The sequence below is a fragment of the Erithacus rubecula genome (genome assembly GCF_903797595.1).
Source record: "Erithacus rubecula genome assembly, chromosome: 8".
Lineage (NCBI taxonomy): Eukaryota > Metazoa > Chordata > Aves > Passeriformes > Muscicapidae > Erithacus > Erithacus rubecula.
The window spans coordinates 16,551,986-16,573,074 of record NC_136659.1 but is presented as its reverse complement, the minus strand read 5'-3'; the positions used below and the strand labels follow the sequence as shown (position 1 = coordinate 16,573,074).

At 42.7% G+C, this 21,089-nt stretch overlaps 1 protein-coding gene and 1 long non-coding RNA gene across 4 annotated transcripts in view; both read right to left on the bottom strand.

The window, feature by feature from the left end:
* Nucleotides 1-21,089, bottom strand: part of CHN1 (chimerin 1) — an 89,617-nt gene that overhangs the window by 6,029 nt on the left and 62,499 nt on the right. For 2 of the 3 annotated variants that reach the window (XM_079310353.1, XM_079310354.1), the window contains 2 exons: nucleotides 20,163-20,240; nucleotides 7,684-7,768 (listed from right to left, as the gene is read on the bottom strand). In XM_079310353.1, the coding sequence (XP_079166479.1) occupies nucleotides 7,684-7,768; nucleotides 20,163-20,240 (163 nt within the window). The remainder of the gene's footprint in view (nucleotides 1-7,683; nucleotides 7,769-20,162; nucleotides 20,241-21,089) is intronic. The other variant, XM_079310355.1, reaches the window with a different exon arrangement.
* On the bottom strand, nucleotides 5,674-7,658 carry LOC306804150. The gene is made up of 2 exons (XR_013774815.1): nucleotides 5,867-7,658; nucleotides 5,674-5,818 (listed from the first exon to the last, which is right to left on the bottom strand). It is a non-coding gene; the product is annotated as an uncharacterized lncRNA (long non-coding RNA).

The following is a 21,089-nucleotide window of genomic DNA, read 5'->3' as shown; positions in this document are numbered from 1 at the left end:
GCTTTCAAAATGAAGGCAAAAATTAGGAGTAAAAAATAATAAATAGTCAAATAATTAGAGCTAACATCTTAACAAACACACAAGGGAAGTAAATTGAGACCACATAGGAAATCATAAATCTTGACTTCCTTTATTTAGGAATAAACCTTAACATTGCAATAATAGTATTTACAAATGCAAATATAATTATTGTACATATAATTCCTAAAACTGCCTCAAGAATCACCTCTTCCAACAAGCATGAAATACCTGTCTATCAAAAATAATGTCTACAACACTGGAATGGCAGCACCTCACTCATAAGAACTCATGAAGCATTCTGTGAGTGCAAATTAGCTGCTTCACACAGACAGCAATATAGCTCAGAGTTATGTTTCTGGAAACCCAAGGATTATTAAGAATAAAATACACAAAAAAGAATAAAAAAACACATACTCCCAAGTATCTTACACTTGACTTAAATTTTTGCCTTGACTGAGATAATCTTAACTATATTTATATACAAGAAAGCTTCCATTCATTAAAATATCAATTTACAGAGATGAAAATTGTGAAAATCTTGTTTCTGACAGTAATTGTGTTATTGCTAATCCCATAGAGTCAGACAGGCTTTGAATCTGACCTCATTAATCCCAGAATAATAATTACAAATGCAGAAGTCAACTTTTCTCCTCTCTCTTGTTCTTCCTTTGCATTTGATTAAATTTTATGTACCAACCACTGGCTAAGGGCTTATCAGCATTCCTGAGAAACATTTAAAACCTGGAAATATTCCACATACCTAATCTTTAGAAAACATGTGAGCCTTATATTCAGTATTACTGGGCTATGTGGTATCCTTGTAATAACTAAGGCTTCTTGCCTCTTGTGTAAGCACAGAAAACCATCTTAAGTTTAGCATTTTCATATCAAGGTGATTTTAGTGAAATTGCATCAGAAAATGGTACTTTTTTCCAGTGAAGAACCTGAAACTCACCAGTGCTGTGCTTCCTGAACTAAGTGGGCCTCTAACCCCAGCTGAAAATACTTCATGAAAGGCAGAACTACCATGTCTCAATCACTTCACTCATCTCTGGTCCAGCTGATTACTAAGGATGATGTCTTGCTAACCCCACCAAGGTAAAAAGCACCATGGCAGGAGGTCACTCCTCCTCTCCACAGAGCACTGGGAATGTCCTGGTTTTGTACTTAACTGTACTCAACTTACTTGTTAGTACTAAACAACAGGAATTGTACTGCAAACTCAATACTATCAAATAATAATAAGTCCTCTGTTCTCATTGCAGATGCTTTGAAAGCTTCAAAAGCCATTATTTTAGAATCAAGTAGGAAGGAAGAGGAAAGCCAAGTCCTGAATGTCCCCGTGTGCTGCTGTGGGGTAAAGTCTTAGGACTGCTTGCCTTTTTTTACACATGAGCTTCATAATTTGGCTGGGTTCATTAAGACCAAGGGGATCAATTTAATTTCAAACTGAAAGTCTATTTACTTTTCATTATGTCAAAATAAATCCAGAATAGCAGCTATACTCTGGATCTAAAGTAACCACGAGCCTTACCCATTTCTTACAGAATGTACTGGCTGGTGAGGAGCTTCAGAGAAATCCCTCTAAAGCATTCTAACTGCTGATAAATCCTGGAATAATATAGGACAGATGTAAAAGATGTAGTCATGAGCTCTTGCAGGTCAATAGTAAAACTTCTGCTGACTTCGGTTAATCAGTTTCACCTTATAGAGATGATTTCTCAGAAGCAGAATTGTAAGTCACTCTTATTATTCCTTTTACAGTGCTATCAAACTGTGGCCACTTTTCAAGTATACCACATGGATCAAACCCAATGCAGTCATAAATTCAAGAGTTTATAGGAAGTTTGGAAATTTAACGAGGGTGCGCAGAAAGTAATTTTAGATGACAGTTTTGAAAGCCGGTGATAAGCTGCCCTGGCTTTAACAGCATATTGATCTAGGAGTTCACATGGGCTGTGACATTACTTCTATGAGAAGTAATAAATTTAATACCAGCCTGACAATAGTTTCCTACAATGCCTAGAAGAAGGTTTGGTAATGTTACAGAAACAGCTCATACTGATGTTAGTCCACTGGGCCAAGAGAACAAATAACATGTTCATATTAAATGCATGAGCAGAGCCAAGAGATAGATGTATGTTACTACTGCCCCATGAACACACATTATAAATATTTGTAGAGACCAAAATATACTTAGCTGTCATGTTTTGTTATACTGTTGATTTGACTCTAGTCAGTTTTAGATTTCCTTTGGTTTATGATTTATTGGCTAACATGGCTGCTGATCATGCTCCATCGGAACAATACCATGTGCTACATACATCACTCTAGTTATATGTCCGAATTATCCCCCCCAAATTGATGCAGTCTATCACTGAAGAGCAGCTTTAAGAGCTAAAGGGTAGATTTACATTGTCTGCATGAAGTCTTGAAAGACTCTTCTGAGGTTTGTGGTAAGTGTAGGAGGGTGCAGCTGCAGTGGTGGCACCTTGGGCTGGTTCACTGCAGCACCTACCAGCCAGGGCAACACTCTCACACCTGAGCTGACACAGGAAGACTGAGCCCTACACAAGCACAAAGGACTTTCTTGCAAGAGTGAATAGGTTAGAAAGACATTTCTCTCATACATCACTCATGTGCTTGTAGTTTTTCTTAAAAAAATTAACACCCTTTGTGTAGCAGAGGGAGCAATGTTCTCTGTTTCATGGGATGCAGTGTGTTCCAATAGGCAGGTGAAAGCAGCAGCCCCAGTGGCCCCACGTGCTGCACTCTGTGCTTCCAAGCACAATCCAGTGGGGTGCTGTGAAGGTCTGCCCTCCTCCTCCTCAGCTGCATGGCTGCATCTTTGAGTGGCCACACTGGAGCTGCCACAGTGCCCCAAACATGTGCCATGTGTTCATCTGCAATGCACATCTGGGAACAACCCTGGTCCCACCAGAGCCTTCAGCACTTCACTAAGCAGCCATGGCTAACATATGGGTATGCTCCCTAAACCCTGCTTACATCCACCCACTGTAGCATGCACTAAGGGTGCATTATTTTAAGAAAGGAATTTCAAGAGGGCAGCTAGTTACTTGGCAACAAAATTACCAAACACTGCTGAAAAATCAGGGATGATGAAATGAAAGGAAAAATAGCCCATCAAACCAGCCAATATTCCCTTATCTCAAATCAAAAGAATACTTACATTTGTACCTCCAAAATGTTTAGCGACTATGCCTTCATTGTATGGAAGTTTTGAAAGATTAGAGCCAGTTTGTTCAAGAACTTCCCTGGTTTCCTGCCATGACACCTGCCTACCTCTTGACAGCTCCCTGGCTGGGCCACTGGCTTGCTCAAGGCTTCCAGGTCTGTGTGGGCTTGGAGACAAAGCTGCTTTTAGGACTTACAGTTTCAGGAATATATAGCTCCAGAATAGCTTCCCCTTGGGAACGGCTCTGAAGCAAGGCTCTGCTGTCTGATTAGCATTTTAAAATTCATTCCTTGCAGGAACACCACCAGATCTGAGCTGGTGGAACAGCTTGTCAGGCAGCACACATCTCCAACAGCACCAGCACCTGCTGTGCTGGGCAAGGGCTGCTGTCCAGTCCCCTTCCCACTGCCCTGACCTCTGCAGCTTTGCTTTGCTCTTTGGCCTTTCCCTGGGCTGATTGTCTGTCCCTGGCATTCTCCAACCAGCAGAATCTGGGTGCCCATCCCAGAAGGAGCTTGGATGTGTTTTTAAGGCACAAGCGTGGGCAGAAGGGAAGCTTTTCATGACTGAGCCATGCAAAATACCTTGGGGGTGGGCAGTGTGATGAGAACACCTTCCCTTTGCTGACTGCAGTCACAAGAGCATCAGCTGTTCTTCCAGGCATGGAAAGTGTGAGCACTCTGCCTGCACAATCAGTGCCTGAGGATGGACAGGCTCATTTGTGCTCTCCTCCATCCTTACACACCAGTGGAGCAACACAGGGCTGTCCAACACAAAGGATTTCATAGCAAGGCAAAACAAATAGCAAAGGAAATGGGGCAGCTGGGTCTGAGAACACACTATTCTGGCAATGCTACTGCTTGTTACGTGTTTGTATCATTCATAAAAAGAACTGGTGCACATCTGCAAATTTTCTTTGAAAATTGTTATAGTTTCTCCTTGAACATATTCCAGGCAGTGGGATGAGCCCTATGAACATGGGAGAGCTTTACATAGGAGGAATGCAACTAAGAATACATTTTTCTAAGTTCACTGGATTTTGATCTGGGGTAAAATCTTAGGTCTTCATTAACTTCTACTGACCTTCAGTGTTCACACAAAGTGGTGGCAGTATAATTTCAAATACTTCTTCAGTCGTTTCTACTTATGGCAGAAGCCTGCAGGGAAGCACACTGGAGCATGCCATCAAAAAAGGCAGATTCCTTGTGTACAGATGTGTCTTCATCTCACAAAAAAATTTAAGGACTTGTGGCTTGAATGCAAAAGTTGGAAGTATGACCCTCTGAGGCAGCAGGGCAGATATTTATTATAGGATTCCCTCTAAGGAAGCAAATGTGTCTTTAAAGATGTTGATGAAATGAAGACCAAATTTGAGAGAATGACATTCAAGGAAAAAGAAACTGCTCCTGTTTTGCCAGGTATCTTCAGCAGAAGTCAGACTACATGCCACACCCACCAATTAGTTTCTTACAGGATCCAAATCCCAGACATCACCCCTAAGTTCTAGTTTGGAAGACAATGAAGTTCTTCTCATGTTTGGTGGTTTGTATTAATCCCCAAACCTTTGCAGTCCAGATAACACTCAACATCTCATTTCAACCAACAAACATAGGCACCACACTGGACACCTGATGGATGTTTATCTCTCATCTTTAAGGAAGGAAAAGACATAGTTCTCCTTTGTCTACCATAAAACCTGAACAAGGGTAAGTTAGGGACAATCCACCTTCCAAGAATTAATAATACAGGACTGTACCTGACAAGATCCTGAACACACTCAAGTCTGTCTTTTGGCAGAGAGATACACTTTCAGCCATGCTGAACCCAGCTGAACTTGTGAAGGCATCTTTGCTGCTTGCTCTGACATGTGTACTCTTATGAACATTTAGTTCTGGCTGATAATTTTTTAAAGGATTGGCTTACTTTGTGTAACAAACTATCAGCCATTAAAAACAAGCTCTGTTTTATCCACTGGCTCTTCCTCCTTTCTGAAATGGGTGACATTTATCTTTGCTGTCTGCTCTTGGACTGTCCTACACTTCTCTTTTTGCATGTTTTTGTGCTTCTGCACAGAATAGGATTTAAAACGGTTGAGAGTAGCTCATGCAGTAAATAATTTCTATTTGTTAAACTTATCACTTCTGTACTGCAAATCGAGTCCTCTTCAGATGTGCAACTGTTTGCTATAAAAAGCAAATGCTTTAAAAAGTAGAAAATTATATATGAACCATGCAGTTTTGCTTGTAGGTATTTTCACCAAACAGATTTCATGGATTACCCTGAAGTGGTATTGAACCCCACTTGAATTCAAGTGGGCTGCATCTTGCTAAAAGCTGTATTTTGGTTTTTTTAAAAGCAATGACCTCGTGTGGCTCCTGGTTTACTGTGCCTCATTGTTTCCATATTAAAATGACTCAGTTCAGAAGCAAAATTATTACTTTTTTTTTTTTTCTTAAAAAAAAACCACTGTAAGACCACATAAATTCTGCCAAACTCCCTCCACTCAAGCCTGAGCTCCCCTACATTAGTACATTAGCACTGGCCATGCAGACCCTCGTTCTGTGACTGTGCACCTCCAATATTTCCCTGAAATGCCCAGATCTGTGCAGCCTCTGGCTCTGGTGGCTGCACAGCCTCAGCTGTGGGAACTGCTGCAGCCTCATCCCACCCCAAATCCTTGCTGACACTTCAGCAAGCATGGTCGTACAACATGGCATTTTAAAACACAAATAAGATCACATAAACTAATGGAAGCTACAAACACTGACATGAAACCTCACACAGACAGAAAGCACTAATTATAGTTTCTGAACCTATGAAGTCATCCAATACACATATGTTCTTTACACTGCAAGGAGGAGAATGGATACTGCAGTACTTATTACCATCCTCATAAGGAGGAAAGAAAACCAGATTTTGGAAGCTTTTGGAAACCCAGAGTTTAGAAAAATCTGCATAAATCTGGAAAATCAGTTCTACTTCAGTTTAAAAAAAAAGGGCACTACTAAATAATAAGCACTTTGGATTTAATAGTAAAAGCAATAGTATTAATTCCACAGTGTTATGCAGCATTGCAAACATACCATTCATATCATTTCTTAAAAATTTTCTTTCTGGATCAAAATTACCTAACATCAATCTGAAAAATAGTTGATATCTCTCTTAAATGCCCAAATGGAGGAATTGAGGGCAAGGAATAAAGATGGCACACTTACTGATTCAAGTGTCATCAAAAACATACTGATCAGAAAACCAAAATCAAGCTTCCTCTTCCTCTCCTAGCACTGTACACACTGCTCAAAATCAAGTGCAGCAAGAAGTACTAACAACCTTCACACACAAGTGGAGGACATGGCTGCAATCCTGTACTCTTAGTAGAGGGAAAATACTGAGAAAGGAAATGCCATTTTTACACAATCATGTCTTAAAACAGAGCTGCACTCTCTAGTGCATCCTGAACAATACAAACTGCAATGGTAGCAACAAAATATTGCACTGAAATGGTTATGGGTGAAGCATTTAAAAATATTTCAATCCCATGTGGCTAGAAATTATTTTAAATATTACATTCTTTTGCAGTTCTCTGATAAAAAGCCTTCTTATTTGCTTGAGACAAGACTTCAGAAAGCTTCAGACAGAGCAGATTTTCTTAAATTAGCTTGAAAATTCAGTTTCCAGGGCAACATAAGCAGGTCTTCATACATCAACATCTCTTTGCACCATTTTTATAAATACGCTTTGCTAGAATGTCATAAAATACTTTTTAAATACAGCAAACTTTGATCCTTTTCTTTGCCTTTGAAAGAAAGCTGACTGTCCTTTCCTTTCAGAAGAACCTTATCAATAAAGTGTCAAACTGTTTTCCTTTGGAGAGGCTTTATCCCAGAAATGCCTGCAGTGATACCCATGTGTGTAATACATTTCTACCAGCACCTGAATGTTTATGTAACATTTCAGTAGGCATCCCTTATTCATCATCCCTTTTCTTATTTTCTTCTCAGTTTGCAGGTAGGAGATGTGATTCAGGGTCTGTGGCACGCTGGGAGTCAGCTGGTTTATATATAAAATTAAACTGAATGTCTGCTAACATAGAATTTACTGATACCCACCTTGCACATCAAGATCCCCAATGATTTTCTCACATCTACCAATACATGGAATGGTATAAAAGAAATAATTCTAACTATGCATCTGTCTATTTTCTCCTCCATTCTAAAAGGGTGGGGGTAAAAAAAAAATAAATCTCATGATGATGATGATTGTCTGCTCTCTGTGAATGCTCGAGGTGTGCTCTGCATCACTCCAGTGAGTTACTGAGCAGGTACCTGAAGCCATCAGCAGCAGAGGATCCAGTCCCTCCTCCCACTGGACAAGGAGCAGCCTGGCCCCTGGCCCCCAGAGTCTGTGACATGACAGAGTTACAAAAGCAGGAATGACTCAGGAAAAGAACACTGAACAACTGTTACCTGCACATTTTACTCCCTGAGCAATGAGGCCCCACATGAAGTTGGCACAGTATTCACACCAGTGCGGGCCCCTGAACGTGTGCACCTGGAAGACAGCAGCAGAAGGGAAAGTTACAGGAGATGACCCAACCATTTACAGACATCAGTGTCAATGCATGTAAACAGTGCAGAATTCCTCCTCTTTGAAGGTACCACATGCAGTGTCTGGAAGTTTCCCTTTATCACAGCAGGAAAGGAAGAAAGGAACTAAGAAAGACTGAACAACCAAGACTCTTGCAGATGTTGGAAAACCAGAGTTCTCCATCCCAACCCATCCAGAGCAGCAGAACTGGGTCTGTGGGGGTCTGCTCCAAGACCAGGTCAGAGAAGCAGGCACAGCCCTTCTCCCACTTCTTGGCACCCTCTGTCTGGGCAGGAGTCTGGCCACAAGGCAAGGCTTTTGCAGCAAGACTTCCCTTTTCAATTTCCAATGCCTTTCTGCCATGCCTCCCCTTCATAAGGCACTCTGTGAAATGGGAAGAGGGCTGCAAGATTTCATCTTGTATGGAAAGAGTCCTGCCAGGCAAAAATACCAGTGCCACACACAAATACTGCAATTTTGACTAGAGGCTTCCAGTTTAGAGTAACTCCAATAGGAAATTAATTTTCTTCAGACTAATGCTACATATTGAAAATCCAAAATCCAAAAGGAAAAAAAGAATCCACTGAACCAGGAAAAAATTCAAAGCTAAAGAAGAAAAAAATCCCAATGCTGCCTTCATTCCTAGCTCACATGCTTGTTACAAATCCTGCAGCCACCATTAACTGCTTCTGATTTTATTCTAATAAAGCTCCTGCTGTAGGAAGCCACAGGATTCTTTACAGAGAAAATCATTACTTCCTCAGCCAGCGTAAAAGGCTTTGAGCTGCTATTTAGAATAGACAGGCTGAAAATAAAATTAGCAGCTGATTATAAAGAAATGAAATTTGCAGTGAAATACAGCAAGAATGCTTTGATTCCTCAGTTACTGAGTGGGTTTGGGAGCAGGCAGTAACCTCACATGTGTGCAGTGCCTGCTCGGAGCAGTGTGGAGCAGGAAAGAGAAGGAGCTGCTGGAAATGTTTGTTCCTGACACACAGCTCTGGCTGTGAACACTGAAAGGCAAAGTGGCCTGACTGAGGTGGCAAGTGTCCCCCACACCACTGATGTAAGAGGCAGCTGGATGCAGGTGACACTCACCCCACAGGTGACAGAGCAGCACCTGCAATCCTGCCCCTGTGTCCCCAGCCCTGCCTGCTGTGTCCCCACCCATCCACACATCTCTGGAAGGTGAGATGTGCTCCTCCAGGCCTCTGCTCCCTGCAGCTCTGGCTGCCTTCCACAAAGCAAACGATGACAAGGCTGTCAGCAGCTGTACTCTCCATTTTCTTTTCTCCTCTCACCGCAAAGAGATTTTTCACACCATTTGTTCTGTTACCCACCTGCACTACCCACATCCTTCTGACTTTCTTCCTCAGCCTGGTGGTTTTATCCAGGTTTTTGGCAGCATTCCCTTCCCAGAATAAGAACATTCTAATATCCTCAAGCAAAGCATTGTGCTTTAATGCCTGCAGGACTAACAGAACTTTCTCAGGGAAAAAAAAAGAAGGCATCATTTCAGTCACCATCTTTTTTTTTGGGTCAAATTGCCTCTGAAACAGACTTTCTTAAAACACATCTCAAAAATCCTGCCAAGGAAAATTGAAAGAAAACTGACATTTCAAATGTCTGGACAATACAGAATTTCTTTTCACAGTATTTTCCAGTTTTGTAAGTCATTTTGGTTTTAGTATCTCTGATTGCACTGAGATTGTTTTGTTCCTTAAAATGCTAAGTGACACATTATTAGCTCTCTTTAAATAAAGAGAATTATATTATCCTACCTTGTGCCTCTGTGGTTGCTGATTTCAATTCACCAAACATCAAATCACCGACTGTGCTATTTGCTGAAGCATTTCTAATGCTGTCCTTAGGTGCTGGAGTCCCAACTTGGCTTCTCCAGAGCCATCCCCAGCACTGATACTCACTGAACCTCAAATGTCTGACCTCTAACTGGCTGTTCTAGCAGTGAACATTCTTCCTTCTTGGCATCATAGTGTGCAAGTTCCCATCTCCCCTGATTCTCCTTAGAAACTGTTCTGCAGGGTCTATCACATCCCAAATCTGCTGCTCCAACCTTTTGCCTCCATTGTTAATACTACGAACTTTTTAAATGAGCTCAGTTTCTCTTAAGTGTAGTAACCATGATTCACCTGGATTCTACCACACCCAGTCCTGATACCACCCTGGCTTTACATGACTCATCATCCACCTAAAACCCACAAGGACAAGGTGGACTCTCCTCTTCCCTACCAACACTGCATGTGCAGGTCACCCTTCACAAGACCAGCACTGACTCTGCCCTTCAGAACCACTGTCTCAGCAGCATCAGCACTGCTGTCTCATCCCACACAGCCAGGCTTCATCCAAACACTGAAATGCCTTTCCATATCATCAGCTGGATTCACCCAGAGCCTGCCCTGCTTTATGCTGCCCCATCCAAATTACTATTTCTTATCCATTATTCTGATTGCAAACTCAAAACAGATTAAAAGGTGAGGGTAGGTTTACTGTGTCCCACGATGCTGTGCCTTGTGTCATCCTTTCTGTGAGATGGGAGGTTCTCTGGCAATATGAACCAGGAGGCCCAAAGGTCACAATGTCCTTCCAGCCCTGGTGTATACACTCCCCAGAGCTCTGAAGCCTCTGCTTCTGAGGGATTCTGAGCAGTGCTGGCTTTTCCCAGAGCATCAACACTTCCACACCCAACCCTGCACTGCTCTGAACACACACCCTCTCTGGGAACTAAATCAGACACAGTGAGGGATGCCAGAAAATACTGAAAAATTGGTCTTCTGAGGTAGTCAGAGCAGTCTCTAATCCTACTTAGAGGATGGGTGGGGTCTGACAGCTAAAAAGAAACACCTTAGCATCCTTTTGCTAGTTCAACAACCAACACCTGCAAACAATACTGCATTTATCACACAACACTGTTTAATACAGCATTCTGATTTTTGTATTTAATTCCCCATTCTAAAAACTAGCCAGCAACTTGTCTGTTTTCAAAACCAAAGGATGCTTTCCAGAAAAACATCTAAAAACACACCCAGCAGAGTCCCAGAGATCCTGACTTAAATTATAAGGGGCTTCTTTCCCCTTGTAAAAAAGAGCATCTGCCATATGCAGATTTTACTGTCTTATAAAATGTGAGAGAGCAGGATTGCCAAGTGTGGCTTTACATCTCCCAATCCTTCCATTCTCACTCCCACCCAAAAATCTTCTTTTCTCTCTTTCCAAATGGGAGCAATTTTTTTAAAGAATCTGGAAAATGAGCGAGTGGGAGAGCAAATTAAACTGGTTTTAATATCAATTTGTAAATTTCTGGAAGAAAAAAGCTAATTTAAAAGAAAAGTTTAGATAATTTTAAAGGAAAATATCTGCTTCAGAAACAGTATAAAGTACTATTACCAAGCTGTCCTGCAAGTCTGAGGTAAGAGGAGAGCCTCACATTAGGTTTACAGCCCAGGCATTTATATTTTGAACTCTTCTGCACTGTCAACAATGTCTAATAAACATTTAATTACTGTGAACTATCTAGGAGAATTTTTTTGCTCAGGTTTAAAAGGTATTTTCTTACACACAAGGAAAAATAGTTTAATTCTTGTGATTAACAACTCCAAGTGCTAGAAAACATCACTTATTTTTGTTTTGCTTTTAATACATTTTTTTTTAGAAAAGACAAAATTTTAGGAGAACCAGATAAAACATAATCCAGTGGCTCTGACAGCAGATTATACCACAAGCTGTGAACTCCTCAAGCAGATCTCTCCCCATTATTTCTCCAGGCTATAAAGGTCACTGTAGAAGTTAGTTACCTGTGCATCTTGTAACTCCACTTATTTTTTATACTTGTGATTTTTCCACAAGTGATTGTGATTGCTACCTGAAGACCAGGAATGAGCCAGCAGATAATTTGTATTCTTAACTGGGAGACTTATATTTTATCACTTGTCAAGGCAGGGAGGAAGAGAATGAGAAAATATCAGTGAAGTGCTGTGCAAATGTGACATAAGGGAAGATGGTGGATCAAGAGAGCTTTTAGCAAAGCTACTGACAGGAAGAAAACAGGGCTGGATTTGAAAAACTGGTTATAGAAAACCAACACAGCCCATAAAACAGAAGTGTTTGGGACAGTATACAAAAAAAATGCTTCCCTTGCTGAGAGGCTGTTGCCATGGTCTCACGAATGTTTGTTCCATCAGATCCTGCTCCCTACAGAGCACCTGCTCCACAGCCCTCCACACAGACCTGCTGGTCAGAGTAAAGGGGGCTGGAAAACCCAGGCATTACCATATGGTGTGGGATGGGATACAGCACCTCAAAAAAGGATGACAGAAGTACTGGTGATTCATATTCTTGCCAGAGCTTTACACTTTAGGCAGAAGCCTTGTTGGTGCTCAGAGAAGAAACCAAGTCCACCAGGGACTGAACATGTGGCACACCCCCAGCATCTGCAGCACATGGTACTCCAAAGGTTCAGGACTGCTGGCTTTACTGGCCTTCAAACAAATTCCCAGGGATGGTGAGACACTGCTGATGGAGACTGTCAGCTCATGGTCCTAGCTGATCTGCAATTCCATCAGCTGAATTCTGCCTGTTGGGGCTTTACCAAGCTTTTAACTGAATACAGGAGACATTGTAAATCTCAATTAAAATGATGAACTCAGCCTGTATTAACATCTGTTTTCCCTGTCACAGTTGATTTTATCAGGCACTGAGCACACCCATGCTGGCATCCAATAGGCATGTCCTTTCATCCATCCCTGGTCCAGATATTGTGGGGATGTGAAGAGTAAAGAAGAGATGTGAGCGAGAAGATCAACCATCAGTTTGGGCAATGCTGCAATTTATCCTTGGATATATTATGATGATTAGTTAGTGCTTCTAAAACAAGGGTCTCAAGCACTTCAAATATTCCAGCACATGGTAATTCTCCTGTGAGGAATATACTGCTGCTGACAAGTAATGTGAGATGCAAGAAGACTGCCATGACAACACACATGATCTGCCAGGTAACTGCTTTCATGTGAAGGTGTAACAGAAATGAATGCAACTGAGACCAGTGAAACAGACCTTCTCCAGAACTCTGCTCACCCTGCCCAGCCCAGCTGGGGTGTCAGCCTGGGACACCCCGCTGCCTTTGTGCAGCAGCTCTGCAGAGGGGAGCTGCAGTCAGAGCTGCCTTGCCCAGAGCACGGGGTATAAATAGCACTGCAGTTGCTGCTGGGGCACCCAGAATGTGGAGCAGGACAAGCTCCCTCCATGGCCTCACCCCTGGCAGCCAGAAGCTGTCACATCTCATCTGCTCTCTGCTTTGCACTGCCTGTGTCAGCAGAGATGGGGACAGCTGGAAACGGATGTTAGTTTGTGCTCTACAAGAGCCAAAGCAAAAAAATGAGAATTAGAGGTTGCTGGCTCTTTTGCTTGTAAATTAAGTGAAAATGGCCACCTCTCTTTCAGGATGGAATAGCAGATTTTCTTTAAATTGATATTTGGAAATGGGAACATTTTGCATTTTATTCCAGGTCCAATTTACTTGATACACGCCTCTGTACAAAACATTCCGAAACTAGAAGTGAAAATTGAATAAAATCCTTAGAATTAAAATAGTATATACATATGTAGCTTACATGTAAGTAGAATATAAACCCTTGAGAGATTCCTAAATGCTTTTGTCATGATCCTAAAGCTAATTTGGAGGAAGAGATGTTAATGATGAGAGAAAATAGCACACTCTAGAAGCTTCTAGAAGCAAAGACCCTGTCCTCACTAGAGGAGGCTTCCTAGCCTTACCAGAGAAATGAACTGGTCTGGCTTTGGGCTATGCACAAGGCAACTTCACAGGATCCACTAATAAAAGTGTGGGAGAACAAATTACAGCCTAAATAAATTAAGGATTTAGAAAAAAGGCTTTTTCTCTCTGTCTTATTTTTCTGAAGAGTGGCAAAGCCTGAATTTAAGGACTACCACTGAGAAACCAAAAAGGTTTAAGTAATATTGCGTTATTTGGAATCTGCTTTGGAAAAGCCCTGGCTTTCCTCAAAAAAGTAAAAAAGTGCAAGTAACATAAAATAAATACTCTGGGAGACTAAAATCCATCAATGCCTAAAAGCTTTTCTGGGTTGAGCTGTCTTACAATGTAACTGAGTTTCAGAAGGCACAGCATAGGGTTGATGAGGTCTCCTCAGAAGTTTTGTAGAAGTTTTTTTCCAATTATGTTCTCCAGGTATTTTCTCTGCCTTTAAACCAGTTTTTCCTCTCAAGTCCTAGGAGTCTAATAGAAACATTAAATTTTCTGAGGTTTTCTTATTTGTGGGAACACACACTAACTTTCCCCAGAAACCATGCTAGAGGTACCCAGCTCTCTCTCTCTCTGAACATTCATATTAGTGCAGTGGCTCAAATAAAGATATTTCAAGAATATGTCCAGTGCCAGTTCTGTTCCTAATAAAAAATTCAGCATCCTCTTTTCAGTGGAACTAGATCAATTTACCCCAAATTGGCATCTGCCCCAGTTTTCAGGGCATCAGAAATAGAAATGAGTTCATGTCAGAAGTCACAGAAAAATGGCTCTGCTTAATATAGTAAGAGTTTGTTATAGCTTCTGGCCTTCTTGCAGCACTTCTGCATTTTCCATCTCCCAGTTTCCCAGTGTTTAGGCATGGCTCTACTGAGAAGCTCTCTAGAAAAAGATACGGCACGGAAGTGATTTGCTGTGACTTTTTACACTAACAAAGCAGCCAGCATAGAGGCAATTACCCCAATAAAATCTAGGCCAGAGCCAGGGCCAGGGGGTCTATTTGTTTCTAAGATGTAATACAAATTTCCTTGGCAGAGTAACTCTTGTTAATATCAGCAGTCTCTTTATTAAAGTGATGCTTGAGTCTGTCTATACTAGCAAATCTTCCCAGGGATTGGTCCTCACCTGAGCCTTCATTCCTTGTGCATATTTAAGGTTACATTCTACCTCCAGTTACTTCTGGAAAAGCATGTTGTCTCTGGTATGGAGCTCCCAGTTTGGCCTTTCAAGTGGGCCATCCTCAAGGAGAAAGCCAATATTGCTTCAATCGAGGGGGATGAGGAATCTCAACAAACAAGGCTCATCAGCATCTCAGCTGAATTAGTTTAAGCAACCATGGAAAAACATCTCTCTGGAAGAAGTGTTGGAAAGGGAATGATGTTAATGTTGACTGATTTAGAAGGCAGCCTTGCAACTGTTATTTATTACAATTAATTGACTGTGCTGTCAGCACTACTAAGCTAATGACTAGGAAGCAGCATTGAAGTACCCAGCACTGCACAGAGATAGCAAAAAACAAGTCTTTGGGAGATAGATCTGTTTTGTGAAGTTCAAGAGAGAAACAAGATAATATCCTGGAGAAAATGATGCATGGAAGCACAGATTTCAGTCCAGCCCTGCTAGACACAGACACCTTCTTACCTCAGTGAAGCACCACGGCACTAATCTAGGCAGAAGAGGGGTTTGTGCCTTGGACATTCAGCAGTAAGGAAACACCTGCAGGGTGTTCTGCTGGCTCAAGTCATCAGGAGCCAGAGATGACTGAAGGAATACCTGGAACCAGCCAAGGGAGCTAAAACTTCCTCAGGGCTCGTGAGTCACAAAAGCTGGAGGGGAGTGAAGACCTTTAAGGTGTTTTGTCCAGGCTATCTTAAATTTATCAAGTGATGAGGAGGTTATTGCACTGACTAACAAATTTCACGACTCAGGAGATTTCTTGCTGTTAATCTCAGATTTTCACCTTCTTCTTCTTTTTAAGATATCATCCCATAAATCCCAGCTCCTCTTCCACAACTTCCCTCCTTTTCATGAGCATTTTTCAAGCATTGTTTTATCTCCTTCCCCAGCCCCACTTAAACAGCAGGTGAAGGAGTGAGGTCAGTGCACAAGTCCAAAGCACAGCACCAGGTGGTGAAAAGATGCAGAAGATATTCCATGTCAGACAGGGTGGACTCAGGGCAGAAGGTACCTTTTTTATCAGCAAAAAACTATGGAATTTAGAGCAAAAATTAAGAGATGAGGAGACGAAGAGTGGGAAAGTGCAGAGGACTGAGTAAGGGGAATCCTATGTGTTCACTACCCCAACAAACTGCCTCACCAGAGAGAGAAGATGGAGAAAACCTTAAACCCAGCTGGGATTACCCTGATAAGTCTTTTGGCCTAGAGCCCCCTTCACACCTTCCAACCCCAAGCTTCCCCAGGTCCTCCTCTCATTTTCCATCCACATGGCACCTTGCCACAGACCCCTCTTCCCTGCAGATTTGCAGATCCTCTGCTGCCTTAAGTGCCAGAAGTGCCCAGCTGCTTCCTACCCTTCATCTTATTGAATAGATATTAGCTGGGTAAGAAATTTTATTTTAATTTTTAAGCTGTCAGAGTTATTGGCTTTTGGTGACAATATATACAACTATGAGAATTGCAAGGGACAGTAAAAAGCATTCTTATTGGCAGGATGCAGGGGTAGAAGAAATTTATGGGAATGATTAGATATTAATCTATTCTGCCCACTTCTATCAAGTTACAGAGGTTTGTAACTCTTCTGTTACAGAACTTTCCCCTAAGATTAAGGTTTTTTTGGTAAGAAAATAACCTCACTGGCTTCAGCTATTCTCCTTGTCAGCACTTCAAAGAGCACAGGTCTCCCAGAGCTTCCAAACAGAAGATGCTCTTGCTCATCTGCACTGGGTGAAGAATAAGCTTGATATCCATCACACACACACCCCTGTCCATATTGATATATTGATGTTTGTACTACACACTGTGGGGTTATTTATTCCCCAAAATGAGCAAGAGAATTGAAAGAAATAAAAAGCCTTCCTATGAGAAAAGGTGGGGCTGAAATTTTGAGAATGGTGAATTGACTGTCCTCATTTGGTCTAATGATACATTCTACAAGAGATCTCATTCAGTGAGATGGATTTTCAGAAAAGCCCAGGAAATGGAGGAAAAGCAAAGTAATCCAAATATGCAAAAAGACAGACCAAATCAAGTCCCACTCATGTCAAATTCCATTATTCAATTAATGCTAAATAAAATGCTGTATCAAACGATGTAAGCATCTTTGATATATTTGAATTATTAGAAAATGGGTATTTTATATTTGATTTATAGAGAACACAGAAATACTAATTTAACTTTTTTTATATATTAGAAATGGCAAAAACATGCTTAAAAGTAGAATACTTTTCACACCTAGCTTTCATCCTGAAGGATGCACACTTAAAACTGAGTCAGAACTGACATTTATAAATAATCATCTATTTCTTTACTTACGGAGATTAATCTAAGAGAATTCAGGCACTTTGTATTTGCATTTGAGATGTGCTCATGAGAGACCAGACCTCCCCAGCCAGGAGAATATTACAGAGTTGGAGATCATTACCGACCAGCTCTGCTTGCAGAGCTCCCTGTCACCCTGGCTACCCAGCCTGTTCCCTTCAGGCAGAGACACCTCACATTCCAGGAGATTTAAGTAAGATTAAATCCTCTCAAACACCCTGCCATATCAGCACTCCTGGTAAAACTGTCTTTACATCCTTTTTTCAAACAACCCTTGGAGCAAAACATGGGTTAATGGATTTATTCAGGAGACCTCTTGATGATTTAAAAGCAGCTTTCATGTTCTCCCCTCCCCTGGGCACTGCACTCCTGTAACCCCCTACACTGCTCCTCTGCCACAGTGCTCCTCTGTCCGAGCTTTGCTGCATGCAACAGTCTGAGCGTCCACACTGCACTGTGCCCAACCTGCCCAGCCACTGAGACAGGAGGTGCAGGGCCAGAGGGAGGGACAACTGGGGTCCCCTAGCCCGTGGTCAGGTCCCTGGGGTGTTTGCTAACCCCAGCCTGCCCCTGGAGTGGCTGCAGCTATCATCTCCCCTTCCCCAAGAAAACATCGCTGCTTGTTGTGCTCTTGCAGTTCTCCATTCCTTCCCTCTCTGCTAGGATTTCCAGTATAAAAGGATTTTTGAGACCCCTTCGTTCCTGTGAGCAGTGATGTGACTGACCAAAGCAGCAGCTGGGAGAGGGTTGGGGTCCCTATCTGGTGCCTCGTGCCTGCAGCACAAAAAGCAGATTAGCTGCAGAGCTACAAAGCAGCGGACACCCTCCTTTGCTGTGGAGCCCCTGGGGACAGCAGTCACTGCTGATTAGCTGAACTGGATAAATTTATTTAATTTCTGAGTTGTTTTTCCTTGGTTTGTTTCAAAGGCTAGGTTGAAGTCTCTGGGCCTGACATTTCCTTCCTCCCCACATGGGTGGCAGATTTGCTGCTTGGCAGGCAACCTAGGAGACTCATGCAGACACTTTAAATGATGACATCTATACATGTGAGGGAAAAAAATCTGACAGATGCAAAGAAATGATAAAGGAGAGAAGCACACGAGCTAACGAGGCCATTCATTTTAGAGTCATAACAGTACTTACTAAGAGCTTATGTTTTTGCTTTTTATTCTGATGGGAAAGTGACCACATTTAGAGTTCATGAATGCCAGCAGCATTCCTTCCATGGGAAGGTTGGTTGCAGCACACCCTGTAAGGGACTTGTCCCCTTCTAGTCTTTAATAGCAAAAATTATCTGTGAAAGGCGACTCCATTCCGCTGACCTGAGAATAGATTTACTTCTCAATGTATATTTTTCTGGCAAAAGCATGTATAAAGGAACTACAGTACAACTATTATAAAGAAAACAATCTGTATGGAAAGTTTGTGCCATGGCTATGACCTTGGAGCAGACATACAGTCTGTTTTTGGAAAAGACTGGAAAACTCACAGCTCCAAAACTTTCCATAAACAGTTTATAGAAGAAAAAGAAATAAACAAACCCGAATGAATGAAAATCAGGTTATCAGATTATTTTCACAACAGATGTGTTTCAGGCTGTTAAAAAAAAGCAACTAGGGAACACAGATGTGCAAAATTAAATACTTGTTATCCTACATACACTGTAGTACATGGAAAATCACAATCTGCTGGCATCTGCAAGAATTATCTTCAAACTCTAAGGAACAAATGAAAATTGCAAGACGTTGCAGATATTTAGGACACCTCAGGAGCCTGTGAAAAAATGTTCTGCAGCGAACTGTCAGCCAGCACAATTATGTTATGCCAAACATTCATATTAAACACTTCTTACATACCATTTTGTACATAATTTTCAAATTCTTGTTTAATGGAAGAACTCAAATGAAACAGAACGTCCTAAGCACATAAAGTTTTCACTTTTGGTGATTATCTGCACTCAGAAGCCAGAAGATGGTTTAAGTAAAATCAGATGGAGGATAGGTAAATTAATATACGTGCATGCATGTGGACATTCCCACATTCCGACATGTGTGCGTGATGGAAATCAAAACTGAGAACAGGAGACATTTAACGCATGCTTATAGCATCAGATGCCTGTGTTTTATGAACAATCTGCCCTTCTCTTAAAGGAAATAAAAGCAGACTTTTTTCTTTTTACATTAAAGACAACATTTAGCCTTCATATATATATGAAGTTTGGACTGTCATCTACAGGAATCCAGTAAAACATCAATTTACATAATTCTAAAATTAAGACTACCATCAGCAAATGTATTTGACCAGCAAGAGGTTACATTACTGAGCTCCTACTGGACTTTATTACAGACAGACACAAAACATGAATGTGTTGTATTGACATGCATCTCTCTTACCAAAGAACACTGGTTATTATTCAAAGCAATTAAAGCAGCAACTAGAAGCTACATAGAAGACTAAGTTCATTTTATTAAAACACAAGGTAGTTGCAGATGCCAGCATGTCCAACAGCCTCACGGTGTAAGCCTTGCGGGTTTCAACACTCAGTTCACTGACACAGGAGACAAGCCAGAAACTAAGGGAAATGCAGACCATCTGCTCAATCCAGATGCAGCGCAACACACTTCTAACCTCCAAAGCTATTTACCATCAACAAAATGAGAGAAGATCAATTTAGTCATCTAACTACAGATCTAAAAGATTTTTTGGCATTGAAAGTAAAACTGGAATACATTTGAGTTGAAAGAAAACTTTGCCGATTTTCTCACCTTTAGCATCACTCTCAGTACAAACTAATTCTAAATAGAAGAGATAACTAGATATGGCAAATATTTATTGCAACAAATGCATGCACACAAGCAGCCAACAAAATCCCAGTTCCTCCGCTGGATGTTCTAAACGCGTCTAATTGATGTAACCGGCAACAAGGTTTCCTTGCAGCTTTTAAGTTCCTGGAAAGTCACAGTACGCATACATACGATTTCCTTGCAATACCAGACCCATTTCAAAACACAAGCTAAATCCACCGTGCCTGAAAAAGAAATTAGGCAGGAAAACGTTTCTTACCTTGAAATTATGAACCTTCTCGTATTTTGGAACATGTTCATTTTCCTTCAGAGTTGCTCTTCGGACGAGCGACGTCAACTGCGAATAAGCAAAGAGTTTAAGAGGTTGCCAGATCGTCACGGACGCCTTGCGAGCGCCCAGCTTCATGCCCAAGGCGGCGAGCAGCAGGTCGCGCTGCCGGCCCTCGTGCCCGGCGCGGTGCCCGGCGCTGCCGCGGGCTCGGGGCGCTGCCCAGGGCTCCCTGGCCGGCATGCTGCCGCGCCCGGCCGCCTCACTCTCGGGCTGCCGCGGCGCCAAGGACCATGCCGCAGCCTAGGCTGCCGGGGCGGGCGGCGCGGCCATGGAGGGCGCGGGCTCGGCGGGGCGCGGGGCTCGGCGCTGCCGGCGGGCGGCCTGCGGGCCGGGGGCGGGCGGCGGCCGGCGGCGGGGACGCGCAGCCCGCGGCCGCTCCCTCCATCGGCGGCGGCCGGCTCGGGGGGTGCGGGGACGCGCACGCCTCGCGCCCGGCTCGCGGCCCCGCGCGGAGGGGAGCGGCCCCGCCCCGGGGCGGCCGCAGCCAATGGGGGCCCGGCGAGGCGGGCGGAGCGGCCCCGCCCGGCCCGGCCCGGCCCCCTGGCTAATGTCACCTGTGCGCTCCTGCGGCTGCCGCCAGCGGCTCCCCCCGCCTGACATGGCCTGGGCACCAGGAGGTACGGCCAGGAGCGGGTAATGGGACCGCTGATGGGCACCACTCTTCCCTTTAAATTACGTTTTTCAATGCTTTCCGTGTGAAAACACGCTCACATCTTGTAGGGATGCGAACACAAATGTCAGCCCAAGTTCACTGCAGCGCTCCGTCCAGCAAAGACCTGAACCCCGAACTGCTGGTGACGCCTGTCTTTAGACATTTACAGATCCTAACAAAAGGTGAATGGCTACAGTCTCCCA